The 14,172-nt window shown below is 34.1% G+C and overlaps 1 protein-coding gene across 1 annotated transcript; it reads right to left on the reverse strand.

The window, feature by feature from the left end:
• Positions 1 to 2,708: 2,708 nt before the first annotated feature.
• LOC105037621 (28 kDa ribonucleoprotein, chloroplastic) lies at positions 2,709 to 8,417 on the reverse strand. Its single transcript, XM_073244531.1, has 4 exons — positions 7,762 to 8,417; positions 7,140 to 7,241; positions 3,522 to 3,803; positions 2,709 to 3,050 (listed from the first exon to the last, which is right to left on the reverse strand). The coding sequence occupies exons 1-4, from the start codon at positions 8,311 to 8,313 to the stop codon at positions 2,985 to 2,987; spliced, it is 1,002 nt and encodes a 333-aa protein (XP_073100632.1). The 5' UTR covers positions 8,314 to 8,417; the 3' UTR covers positions 2,709 to 2,984.
• Between the last annotated feature and the right edge of the window lie 5,755 nt (positions 8,418 to 14,172).

Genomic DNA, 14,172 nt, shown 5'->3' on the forward strand with positions numbered 1-14,172 from the left:
TTCATGCTTTGTATTACCAAAGGTCCGGTGGTTGATTGACTTTTAAACTGTTGATACTCTAACCTGATTCATAGCAATGTGGAAGAGTATTGATCATCCATTGTTATGCTTTTTCTAGACAATAGAATTTTTGTGTACCGCAGGTAGTGTAGAAAATCCGATATGAAGCGCATCACTTTATATGATTGATTCATGTAGTCATTATTTTTCGATGCGCATTTAATGACTGTAGATTTATTTTTTTATTTAAAAATTTTGAATGACGAAAATATTTTTATTTTTTGAAAAAAATTATGACATCCTATGGTATATTATGATTTTCTATACGCAGGATGTCATAATATGGTCTAAAAAATTATGATATTCTGCATCAAATTATGGCTTCCTACGTCAAATTACGATTTTCTGCATACAAGATATCATAATATAGTTTAGGATATCATAATATGGGTTAGGATGTCATAATATAAAAAAAATATTTTTATCTAATTATTTTTCAATACGTATTTGGTGTCTGTAATTTTATTTTTTTGTTTAAAAATTTTGAATGATTGAAAATTCTCTTGCTCTTTGAAAAAAAAAATTTATGATATAACATCCTGCATAAATTATGACTTTCTATATGTAGGATGTTATAATATAGATATAAAATATTATAATTTTTTCAAAGAGTGAGGATATTTTTGTTATTCAAAATTTTTAAATAAAAAAATAAAAAAGTAAATATTAAATGCGTATTGAAAAGCTGTAGTTATATAGATCAATCATATAAAGTGGTATATTTCATGTTAGATTTTCTACATCATTTATGGTGCACAAAGAATTTTCTTTCTAGACATTGTAACCTTTTTTTTTTTTTTTGAGGAAGTGTGAGGGAAAATCCAACCTGGATTTCATTAATACAAAAAAAAAGAGGGAAAGAAAAAAAAAAATAAAACATGAACGGATAGAATAAGATCGGACTAAATATCAGTAGATCACTCTAATTGGCTTTTTTTTTTCTTTTTTTTTTGTATAAGTAAATTGTTCGGTGCAGCTGAAACTGTACTCGATTGCACGCCATTCTGTAATTTAACCCTAGCCACAAAAAGTAGAAGGGTGTGTTTGCTGTTGTGATCTCTGTCTGAGAAAATATGGTGCACATTTGGTCAATGTTGAAGTGGCCAAATAAGGCAATTAATTATTCAGCAGCTTGGCCAGCGTGAACTTTCAAGGGATGTTTGGTGGGATAGAATTGAGAATCGAAATAAGTAACTTTTGGTCCTGTTGCTTGGTTGGAAGAAATTTTATTTCAATTCTGAATTGGAGATAGAATGAAAATGATTCAATCTATTTAAAATTTAATACATATTTTTTTTATGGTTCAAATTTTGATTCTCATTTTAATTCTCATCATAAATCGAACATTTCAAAAAATTTGATCATTTTATTTCTATTCCAATCTATTTTAATTTTAATCACAAACCAAGTATTAAGATGGCCAATTACAATCAATTCCAACCAAAATCCGAAATGACATTCTCCAACAAGTTTGTTTTGAGGGCATATTGTACTTTCAAAGGTGCTTTGGTCTTGTTGGGATCATTCAGCTCGCTTGCCAGAAAACTAGCCGAAACCAGTTTTCAATGATCTCTGCAGTGATTCAACCAATTAAAAGCAGTTTTCATTTTTTAACCACCACCGTTCCTGCCACTGAATCCTCTCTCTCTCTCTCTTCTCTCTCTCTCTATTTAATGGCTTCCTTGAGAGCCTTCCCATCCACCCCACTTCATTTTTTTTCTCTAAAAAAAAAAAAAAAAAATAGGGACCAAAATGAGATATAATATTATTTTCATGAAAAATTTTTTGTGCACCACGAACGACGTAAAAAATCCGACGTAGAATGCATCGTCTTGTTCGATTGATTCATGTAGTCACCATTTTTCAATGTGTATTTAATATCTATAGATCGATTTTTTTCGTTTAAAAATTTATACGATGAAAATATCTTATTCTTTAAAAAAATTATAATATCCTATATCCATATTATGATATGCTGCACCCTAAAATTTATAATTTTTATCCATAAAATATCATAATATAACACGTAATATCATAATATGCACAGGATGTCATAATTTTTTTGAAAGAACAGAAATATTTTCGTCATTCAAAATTTTCAAACGAAAAAAACAACTTACAAACATTAAATGCACATTGAAAAATGATTAGACAAAAATATTTCTAATATATTATGATATCCGAAATTATATTATGACATCCTAAGACATAATATGCGATAGGATGTCATAATTTTTTTTAAAAGATAAAAATATTTTTATCACATAAAATTTTTAAACAAAAAAATCAACTTACAAATATTAAATACAAATTAAAAAATGACAACTACATAAACCAATTAGATAAAGCAATGTGCTCCACATTGAATTTCTACACTGCCCATGGTGCACAAAGAGTTTCTCATATTCTCATTACTCAATCTAATTATGAAAAGCAATAATTAAAAAAACAAGATGTATTATTACTTTGGTTAGCGCTGCTCATAATGTAGCACATAAGATATGGGTACATGAATTGTAGCACCGTTCGTTCGTCTGTTTGGCTAAAATTATTATTTTTTTAAGTAAAAGATTGTTTTGAGAAAAGGCATACAAAGTTAATACTAGCATGCAGCATCTCAAAAATAAGTAAACAGCGGAACCACTCAATTGAGAAATTTTTGAGTCTCCAACTTGTATCTTATAGCTTCCAAGCAAGAACTTTGTCAAAAAGGATTGATCAACATGGGACGGAGATGGTGTATTACAGCATCATCAACATGAATGAAGCACTGAAGACCCAAAAGTCCTGATAAATAAAAAGCATGCAAAAATTCCTCTACAGCACAAACTACAAAAAAATAATAACAATAATACTAAAATGCTTAATAAAAACACTCATTGTGACTTCCAAGAATTCAGAAACTCTCAGTTGCTTCTCCAATATCAAAATGAGCCGCGTCGTGGCCTCTCTTCAGCAACATTCACCCTTAGTGCCCGACCATCCAAATTCTGTTAACACCAACGGCGCACATGGCAGCATGTTAGCAAGTAAAATTTGCCCATTTAAAGATACATCTAACATGTAACTCATTGCCATTTAGAATTTTCGTCCGATAGCCAAAAGCAATTGCTAAAACTGAAAAAACCGTTAGACCAACATTTTTAGCTGATAAAATATATATTTATGACTGTAATTTGTTGCCAAAATTTGTAACATATGAAAATATATTATTTGTCTGTGGAGTAAATTTTCTATAGGAAAAACAGCCCTAATATGACATGGTATCCTGTTCATATAACAAGAAAAGCATGTTTCATAATTTTGTAGTCTGGAAGCATCTGTTTAGGTGGGTACAAGAATTTAATTTTCTTCACCGAGAGCTAGTTTAAGCTTTTGAATATCAGAGTAGTGGTAATTAGTGCCATGGTTTACTAAGATACTACATACTTCTATATGTAAGCCAGTACGGGTGGACTGACCTGGCCATCAAGAGCAGCAATTGCATCATCTACTTCATTCTGGGATGACATTGTCACAAAACCAAAGCCACGGGAACGACCAGTCTCTCTGTCATATATGACCCTTGCATCCACTACTTTACCATGTTCGCTAAACACTTGTTCCAAGCGAGCATCATCCACTTGCCATGGCAGATTGCCAACATAGATCCTCAAAGAAGGTTGAAACTCTCGGGGAGCTCTCTCAACACGAGTGCCTCTAGGAGCTGCCTTGTTTACAGTCAGCAATCTGTCATTTAGTTCCTGCTTCAACAAATTAGCAAAGTATAAGCTTCGACAAAATACTGTAATTTAGTATCCTCTGGGGACTATACACTCATTTCCCTCAATAGTTTTTTTTTTAATCCTGATTAATACATACAAAAACAAGCAGATGCAAGTCAACAGATAACAGCAGCATCAGAAATAATATGAATATAACAGCAGCAACAGAAATATAGATATAACAGCAGCAACAGAAATAATATAGATAGATAGATGGGGACTATACACTCATTTCCCTCAATTGTTTTTTTTTTTTTTTTAATCCTGATTAATACATACAAAAACAAGCAGGCGCAAGTCAACTAACAGCAGCATCAGAAATAATATAGATAGACAGATAGATAGAGAGATAGATATATGAGAAAATCATGACCATGCCATGAAATGTGTTAGAAAACATAAAAAAAAAAACATTTTATGTTTCATCCCAAACTGAACATCTAGCCTGAACGATTTTGGTTTGCAGGGCCCCAAAAGCCAAAATGGAATGCTGGAAAAGGATGTAGCATTTTTAGCTCGCACAGGATGAAACAGATATGAATCTTTATCCAGAATAATGGTCTCAAACAAAATTATTCAGTTAAGTAATGTTGCCTTTTTTTGCATGTACATGCATTGGGGTGTGTCTTAGTTATAGTCCATTTTAGAGAAACATATTGTCAGTTGTTTAGTTTTCTAATATAATATATAATTCTTCAAAACCTAAGATCAGAGCTAAACAAGGTCAGCAGAAAAAGCAAGATATGGATGAAAAAAATATAGGGGAAAAATATATAATGATATTTTTCTAGAAAGCTGTTTTTACAACAATCTAGAAGCATACAACATGACCTAAACAAAGTAAAGGCAGCAAAAGAATTTTTTAAAAATATAAATACTAGAAGTCATATTTGAAGAGATTTGCTGAAGACTCTAAATGCAATAATACAATCATGGGCTTGTAAAATAGGCTAACCATTAGATAAACCAATATGTCTATAAAATTTAGCATCAGATATAGCGTCAAACAAAAATCTGATGCTTAAGGGCCTAAATTAATATAACCAACTTTTGTTTGATATGTCAAACAAAAATCTTGATAAGATTTCTCTTTCTAATTCAAAACCGGGCTTTCTATTTTATATGGTAAGGCATCTAAAATCCATTCACCAAACATTCCTTAGAAGAATGATTCACACTGGGAGCATGGAAAAAGAAAGATTCTTCTTTGCCAACCCCCCCCCCCCAACACACACACCCCTTTCACCATTTCTCAAACCCTAAAAATTAGCCCCTCATGCCTTCTAAAAACTCAAATACTCCAAAGCACTGTATAAAGTTCATCCCTCAGGTCGTCACTTGCCATTGCTTATCCCCTCACAGACATGAGACCATGAAAATGATGAGATAAGACAACAATGACATCATATCATCTTCATCATCTGCTATCCATTATTTAAGATTTCAATATTATTGTCTTTTAAAATAAAAGAAAGGAAAATTTCAATTTTCTAGTTGCTTTGTTTTGATGAAATAAACTTTTGATTTCATTTCTTCCTTTACAATTTATTTGCAACTAAGAGGATTCTCATTTGATTGTTCTAATTTCAAAATAGTTGAGATTTGCACTGAAAATACATAACTTTATCAAAAGTTCTAATCAGTTTTGATAGTTAGCAAAGAATGAGAAAATATATATCCAGTTGTTTTTTGGTTTTGGATTCAAATCCAGTCAGTTCCTCCATCATCCGATCCGCACGGATCTCCCATCCGGTCAGGTTCCAAAGCTAATTGAACACAAGAAATTGGAGAAGTGAACACAATTCAGACACCACTCATATAATGAACTCCTGTCATTTGCCAGAAATAATAAACATCAAAATGCCAACTGATTGAACCTGGATGGTGCCAGTAAATTTCAGAATTGCTCCCCATTGTTCTTCCAAAAGAGAATATGTATGTAAATTGGTACCATCTACACTACAGAAAACATTAATAAAACTGGAGGGCATTCATGTACTTGAAAGTTGAAACCCATAAATGGAAATAGGACAATAGCATAGTTACTTCATTTGTAACTTTTTTGGAAATTTTCTTATCTAGATTTCACTCCTCACAACTGAAGCTTCAAAATTGAATTGATTGTTCCATTCTTCACACACTTGGTATGCTTAAATGATGGGTTTCGAAGCTTCCATTTTCTTTACCGGGTATGAAAGGGAACAAGGGGAAGCTCTTAAATGAGGAACTTCAATCAAAATCACAGAAAATTCAATAAGCTGTTGCTACCAGGCTGTAGTGGTCAATAGAAATCTAGAAGCTGAAAATAAGTAGCAGACGAAGGTCATTGATTGGATCAGCTAGGAACATAGTGCCAACTCCATGCTTTCATGAACTATTTCTCGACACATCACTACTAAAAGGTATGTTCCACTCTGTTTCTTTTATTGTTTCCTGAGATATTGCTTCCTCTAGCCAACTAGTCATCAAAAATTTAGATGGCCCCGCCAATGATACATTAGCTGGTTTTTGTATGAATAATGGAATTAGCTGATTTTGACACCACAGAAATTATTCTCCAACTTGAGAAGTTATTGAACTTCCACCACAACTACAAGTTGTGCAGCCAAAGCATGTTCAAGGAACAGTTTCAACAACCACATAAATGGTATAAACAATTTTCTGATGGTGATGTCTTACTTCTAACAAACAGCAAACTCCAAAAATCATTGTGTCAACAGTTATAACATCAGTCAGGGCCCACATGATAAACAAACAAGGAACCGCTAATTAAAAAATTATTATCACGTACAGGCTAAGTGATGGCATGAGATAAATATGTCACATGAAAGCATCCCCAATACTGAGAAGCTTCCAAAAGAAAAACAAGCAATGCAACTATGAGTTAGTTTCTGCATTTATTGGATAAATATAACATGAATACAACAAAATGTTGCAGCATCTGTAAGGCATGGCACGGTATAAAAGGTGCAGATGAAGAATATCTTTTGGCATTCAAATGGAATGATGAAGGCATTATCTCCCAAAATTCAATTCTTATTGTTCTAAAATTATCGATATCAAGGAAAACCTAGTATCTCTGGCGCAATGTAAAGCAACTAATCAATAAGATATGAATTCTGAAAGAAAAATAAGGTCATTCTTGGCAGTTCACCATGTAGAACATTCTTATCTAGCACCTGATCAAAATCATGCAAACATATTATTCCGCGTATTCTGATGAGGAAATAGAACACATCAATATTCTATTCTGTATTGCACATTGTGCACATCCTATTATATGACACTGAAAAAAGATGGAAAAGAAAAACTTACATAACGATGGAACATTTCCACAGCTTTCTCAGCTTCTTCAACAGTGCTAAAAGTGACAAACCCAAACCCACGACTCTGATCTGTCTCCCTGTTATATATGACCTACAAATACAGCAACAAATTACAGAACAGTCTTAAAGCGCTAGGTTGCATCATCCATTCCAACAAAATAGTCGACCAAACAAGAAAACCCAAGAATCAAAAACCCATAATGTTCACAACATGCATTAGAACCCCCCTGAATCTTTTCTTCTCTGTTCCTAATGCAACAATAGGTTCAGGAAAAGATCTTTATTGACACCGCAAGAAACAGATCCTGATATACTTTACTCACAAGATTTCCTAGTAAAAGAATAAACATCTATTCCTGATAATTCTCATACTAAACATAGAATCTCTCATACCAAAATAAAACAAACCTCACAAATCCCTGAAAAATACACTAATAGGACGAAATCATCCAACGAACAAGCAAAGTTGACAAGCAAAAGCTCATTTCAAAAAATGCCAATTTGATTACACGAACAGAAAAGAATCATCATAGGAACAATGATAATGACAAGGAAAAACAACTGCCTTAGCACAAGTTTCATTTTTTTTTTTTTTTCCGTCAGGCATTTACCTCGGCGACTTCGACAACACCAGCCTGGTCGAAAAGGTGGGCGAGCTTCTCGCTGTCGATATCATAAGGGAGATTCCCAACAAAGAGCTTGGCCTCCTCGGGCGGCTCGGCGTAGGGTTCCTCTCTACCCTCCTCCTCTACGTACCCATCGTCCCCTTCAGGTTCTCCCTCGTTGACGACGACTCCACCACCCTCCTCTTCCTCCCAATCCGAGAACCCAGCTTCGGGCCCCTCCCCCTCCAGCTGCTCCGGCTCCTCCTCGCCTTCCAAGACGACATCTTGGCTCTTGACCTCGTTCTCCTCCTCCTGCTGGGCCCAGTCGGAGGTCTGGGCCACGAGGGGGATCAAAGAAAGCTTTTTTTGGGTGGAAAGGAATGGGGGAAGGGAAGAAGGGGAGGAGGAGGAGGAGGAGAAGGACAGGTGCAGGAGACGGAGGGGTTTGGGAGGGATGGGGAGGAAGGGGTGGGAGGGTTTGGAGGAGAACTGGGTGGAAAGGGAGGGGAGGCAGCCCTCCACCATGGATAAGGGCTTGAAGGCGGGAGCTGCGGTCATGGCGAGAGAGAGAGAGAGAGAGACGGAGGGGATAAGGAGGAGGAGAAGAGGGGTTTTAGGTCCTTTGGTGAGGGCGGACGGCCCAAAAGATGGACGGACGGGGGCTTAGAGGGGGATATTTCTAGCCATGATAATATCTTCCCCATTTTTTTGTGCTAGTGCTAGCATAGGCACGCATGGATGCACGTGCTGTTCAATAAAACCCTAGCTTCTTCTTTAGGGAACCCACCAAGGATTGGGTTAGGTTTGGTTTGCAAAAGAAATCCCAACTAAGTGTTGATTAAGGTGGTCGGTTCGCATTTATTCATTTGTCTCAGCTTATCTAACTAAATAATATTTGTAATAATTCGAATTTATTCTAAGTTTCTAACCTAAAAAAATTGAGAGTGATATTTGTGAAAATAGAATGACATTTAAAATGAAAGAATACATGAAATAAAATAATTTATTCAGATTTGTCGGACTAAAAACAACTTTAATTTTCTTTAAAACAAGTATAAATATTCAAATGTATGTTCATTTTTCAAGCAAAGGATGCAATAAAGTATACTTTAGCTATTCCAATATTCATTATTCCAACTTTGTCATATGATATAAATATAGTATTCTGGCCTACTCCATAGGATATAAATATGATACTCTAGCCCATTCAGTGGGGTATAAATATAGTATTTTATCCTACTATCTTGTAAGATATAAATATGGTATTTCGATCCAGTATACAAAGTATAACTGTAGTATTCGAGCCCACTCCGTAAAGTACAAATATGGTTTTTAATCCAGCTATAAAGTATAAATATGATCATAGTTAATAAGCTATTAAGTTAATACATGATATTGTAAGTTGTTCTTACAATATGAAAATGAATACCAGAGAAATTTTGGATATTTTTATCTTATTAAAATATAATGATTATATTTATATGCTTAGCATTGGCACGAAAACTTATTTAAATTAGTGCTTGCATTATCTGATCGGGATATTCTTTACATAGTAGGTTGTTGAGCTCGCTATTTGATCTCTTTTTTCTTTATAGATCTAAAGAACTAGTTGCGAAGGGGGTGCTATTATGGAAGCATGACTAGATATGAGAGCAAAATACTCAATTTAGTCTAGAATTAGTATTTGTTTTTTTGGTTTAAATCTTAGAAGCATTTTTATGGATTTCTTTCTTTGATTTAGCATTTGGAGAATAGTTGACGTTAGATCGGCTCTTATGAATAAAATTCTTGAAGATTCTTGTTTGTTTTAAACTTCTCGATAATTAAATTTGAAATTTTAGTTACTGTGATTTTACTTAATTACCTTATTTATTCTATTAAGATATTATGATGGATGCCTTGCATACTTATGGGGTTAAGCATTATGAGTATACAATAGTTGCCACATCTTTAACTTGGGATTCCAGATCAAGAGCAAGATAATTAAAATGATATCAAAGCAAATTTGGCCTACGGTATATGTAGACTAGGGAATACTATAATAAAACCTTTTTGGGATGAAGAATGGATCAATCGTAATATTTGTAATTTAATTTAATTAGATTTGTGATTAAATTTAGATCCTTAATCTGATAAGTGTATCAAAGCTTAAACTAGATGTATATATAAGCATCTGTACTAGTGTGCATTTAGTCTCACATCGATTATGTGTTGGAGATACTGAGTATTTATAAAGGACCAAAAAATCAAATAATATATTTTAATTAATTTTTTAAGGTGAGGTCAAGCCATGAGCATGATCAGGTCTAACAACGATCCAAAACCTCACCAATAGGATTAGTTAGAAGTTAATAATTTCTCTTGGTCCTCTTCAAATATCCAGATCATTCCATAATGGCGTGGGGATTAACACATGTTGGCATAGATTCTTGTACAATATATGTCATTTTAGTGAGGTTGTGGATCCTTATATTTACATTACAAGTACACTGAGAAAAATAATATAGTGAATTTTTTTTCCAAATTTCTGAAACTGATGAATATTTGAAGCTCTTTGTTTTGGCCTATGATTTACATTAAAAAGTTTAGGATTTGTATTAATGAGAGTCAATTTACATAGCTTGAAAAGGGTTGTAAATACTAACAATTATGAGCTATTGATTTATGATGATGGATTCCATGGATTCCTTTCTTTTCTTCATCTTAAGTTTCTTCTCTATGTACTTGCTAAATGTCCTACAAACAAGTACACACGCTAAAAGAAAAATATAATCCTAGAACATTAAATAAAAAAGAGCACCAGCAAACAGTTTTTTTTTATTATTTTTTATTTCTTCTTTTCAAAAGTACATCCTCCCGTCTTATTTTTCAAAATTATCGCCTACACTAAATCCGCCGGTTGAACCAGCACGGCCGACTTGCCGGTGACGTGTTCTCCACTTTTTTTCTTTTTTTGGACAAACGGAGGGCTGAGGATGGGAGGGGTTTGTGTTTGCATGAATAGCCGTCGTGACCCGAGAGAGAGGGGAGGAGAAGTGGTGGTCACGTGGAGACCGAGGTGAACAACGGGTGTGGCACGAACGGTGGTAAGATGGGGCCGCAATGGATGTCTGGCTCATGACCGGTGCGAAGGATGGCGATGGGATAGGATGACAGGTGGTGCACTGGAGGGGATGGGTGTGGATCGATTGCCGACGGAGGGAGGTCGGACGAAGGGGTGAGAGGAAGAAACAGAAGAAAAAAAAAATAAATAAATAATAAAATATTTTTATTATTATTTTATGAATAATAAATTATTGTTACTTGATTAATAATAAATTATTATTATTTTATTAATAATAAATTATTATTATTTAATTAATAATTAAATATTATTATTTATTAATAAAAATATATTATTATTTTATTAATAAAAATATTTTTTATTATTGAAATCGGGTCGATAATTTTAGTGAAAATACTAATCAAATATTACTTTAAAAATAATATTGAATTATTTTTAAAAATTAATATTTTATTATTATTATTTTCTAAAATTATTTTATTTTTATTTTTTTTGGGGTTTCTTTCTTCTCCTCTGTGCACCCCCTCGGCCCCTACATGCCGGCCACTGCTCCGCGCACCCCCTGCCCCTGCACGTTGGCCCCCAAACCCCACCTCCTTCCCCCCACAGATCGACATATTTAAAATTTTTTAATAATTTATTATTATTATTTAATATTTAATAATAATAATAATAATAATATTTTTTTTTCTCCTTCACTTGCACACCACACCACCCATACCCTCAGTTGCTCTGCGCACCATCCCCCGGCACCCCACCCATCACGTCTCCATCTGATCTATGTTGCAACTGCAGCAGACTTAGATTCATGTACTGAAGTGCCTGGTAAATACTCATGCCTCCCTTATGTGGCATCGACTCTTCACCAATGATAAAAGCGTCCATCATCAATTGTAAATCACAATCCTTCTCTGTCCCACTCTTGGCTACTTTACATACTCTATCTCTCGCGGCACCCCATTCGTCGCATCTCCGGCTCCACACACCCTACCCCCTATGCCGACACCCCCTTGTGCTGGCCCTGCCATTTGGGCCAGCGATTTCACTGAAATCGCCATTTGGATCGATGATTTTAGTGAAATCGCTACTTGGTCCCACGATTTCATGCCCGACCCCCATTCCCTTTCCGTCACTTAGAAAAAAATTCAATCCCAAATAGAGTCGCTCTATCATATAGTCGCCCTATCACAAGGCAACTCATATAGTCGCCCTATCATAGAGTGATCCTCTTTTTTTTACTCGATAAATATTTTAAAAATCTATTTTTTATTGTAAATAAAAATTTATTTTTAAATATTTTTTAAATATTTTATTTATTTATTCATTTATTAATATTTTTTAAGAAATAAAAATACTTAAAAATAATTTCAAAAAATATTTAAAAATAATTTTAAAAAATACTTAAAAATAAAAAAAATAAAAATATTTTATTACTGTGCCAAGGTACAACGGCAACCACGGTTCCTAATCAGCTTTTTGATTTGTGTTGCAGCTGTAGCAGACTCAGACTCATCATGGGCCAGCGATTTCAGTGAAATCACCATTTGGACGGGCGGTGCGGGTGGATGAGGATGGTGGTGCGGGTGACTAGGGGGCAGTGCAGGGCGCTGTGGGGGTGGGGTGCGAGGGATCGGAGGATGGGTGAAGGTGGCGACACGAGTGGATGATTTCTTTTAAAAGATAATTAAAAAAAAATATAGCAAGCACATCAGTCTATGAGTCCGAGCCTGCTATAGCTGCAACACAGATCAAAAAATTGATTCGGAATCGTGGTTGTTGCTGTACTTTGACACAATAATAAAATATTTTATTATTATTTTAAAAATTATTATTAAAAAATAATAATTTATTTATTATTTTTAAAAAATAATAAATTATTTTAAAAAATATTATTTTTAAAAAATAATTTTGAAAAACACATGGATAGGCTTGGAGGAGCCACGGGTGACATCGGAGGGGGAGTTATGGATGTTCGGTACAGAGCCGCGGGAGTTTAAAATAAATTTTTAAATAATAATAAATTATTAATTTTAATAAATAATTTTTTAAAAAATTAAAAATAAATTAAAAATAAATTAAAAATAAATTAAAAATAAATTTTTACAATAAATTTTTTAGAAATAATATTTTATTTTAAAAATATTATTACTAAAATTGTTGGCCCAAATGGTGATTTCACTAAAATCACCGGTCCAAATGGCGATTTCATTGAAATCGTCGGCCCAACTGGCGATTTCAGTGAAACTGCACGCTCAAATGACGATTTCAATTAATAATAAATGATTAATTTTAAAAAATATTTTTTAAAAAATATTTTTTTTAAAAAATAATTTTTTTCAATATTTTTTCAAAATTATTTATAATTTATATTTATCTTTTTTTTTCTTTTTTCTATCTTTTTTTTTCCTTCGTTTCTCCCTTTCCCTCCTCCCACCCCTTGGGCCGATCTTCCTCTGCCAGCGGCCAACCCATGCGGTGCCACCGCCACCCCTCTGTGCCTCCCTTCCTATGATCGCACCGCCCGCCATTGCTTCGTGCTCCCCTCCCCCTGCGGTCCCGTGCCCATCGTGTCTCCGGCACTGCCCCCTGACATTATTCTCCTCTTGACACTATCCCTCGGCCCCTCAGCCGCACTCCCCTCCCCTCCGTTCGCCCATCGGCCGTCCTCCTCCCCTCAGTTCGTCCAAAAAAAAAAATCACATCGGCGCCAACGTGGCTGTGAACCGACGATTTCAACATGGACAATAGTTTTGAAAATAAAATAAGAAAGAGGATACTTTTGGAAATAAGAAATAATAAAATAATAAAAAAAATCTTCAAAAAACAGCCCCGTTGGTGCTCAAAGATGGGCAACTATTTAGCATAGACCCTAAATAAACCAACTTGATTTTCTTCTAATTGGAGGCAATAATTACTTGCGAAAGTATGGAGAGAGAGAGGAAGCAGAGAAGAAAAAAATTCCTCATTTAGGCATCTTTGATCGAAAAGTATCGAACTCTAGAATAAAAATAGAAATGAGTGACTCACATTTCAATAATTAAATTTAAGAATTCTAATTGTATCTTTTGTGTGAAAAAATGGTTGATCTTCTTTTGCGACATCAACTATTGGATAACCCATTGCACATCTTTCAAAGCATCCAATCTCTTCCCTTCATCCATGGTACAGATTTTGTTGTGCTTTGAAAGATGTGTAATATGCAATCTAATGATTTATGCCATAAAAAAAAGATCAAATGTTATTTCGTGTGTAAGATATAACTTGAAATTTTGATCGGAGAGAGTCCCATTTTTATTCTAACTCTAAAAAGAAATAGAAATACTTCAATCTTCTAAAATCCAATCCGTACCTTT

This window comes from Elaeis guineensis, chromosome 10 (genome assembly GCF_000442705.2).
Source record: "Elaeis guineensis isolate ETL-2024a chromosome 10, EG11, whole genome shotgun sequence".
Taxonomy (NCBI): Eukaryota; Viridiplantae; Streptophyta; class Magnoliopsida; order Arecales; family Arecaceae; genus Elaeis; species Elaeis guineensis.

Coding starts and splice junctions, on each gene's coding strand:
- LOC105037621 (XM_073244531.1), bottom strand. CDS start 8,313: ATGACCGCAGCTCCCGCCTTCAAGCCCTTATCCATGGTGGAGGGCTGC. Junction 3,804..7,139: donor TGGAAATGTTCCATCGTTAT/GTAAGTTTTTCT, acceptor TTGTTGAAGCAG/GAACTAAATGACAGATTGCT. Junction 3,051..3,521: donor TTGCTGCTCTTGATGGCCAG/GTCAGTCCACCC, acceptor TGGTGTTAACAG/AATTTGGATGGTCGGGCACT.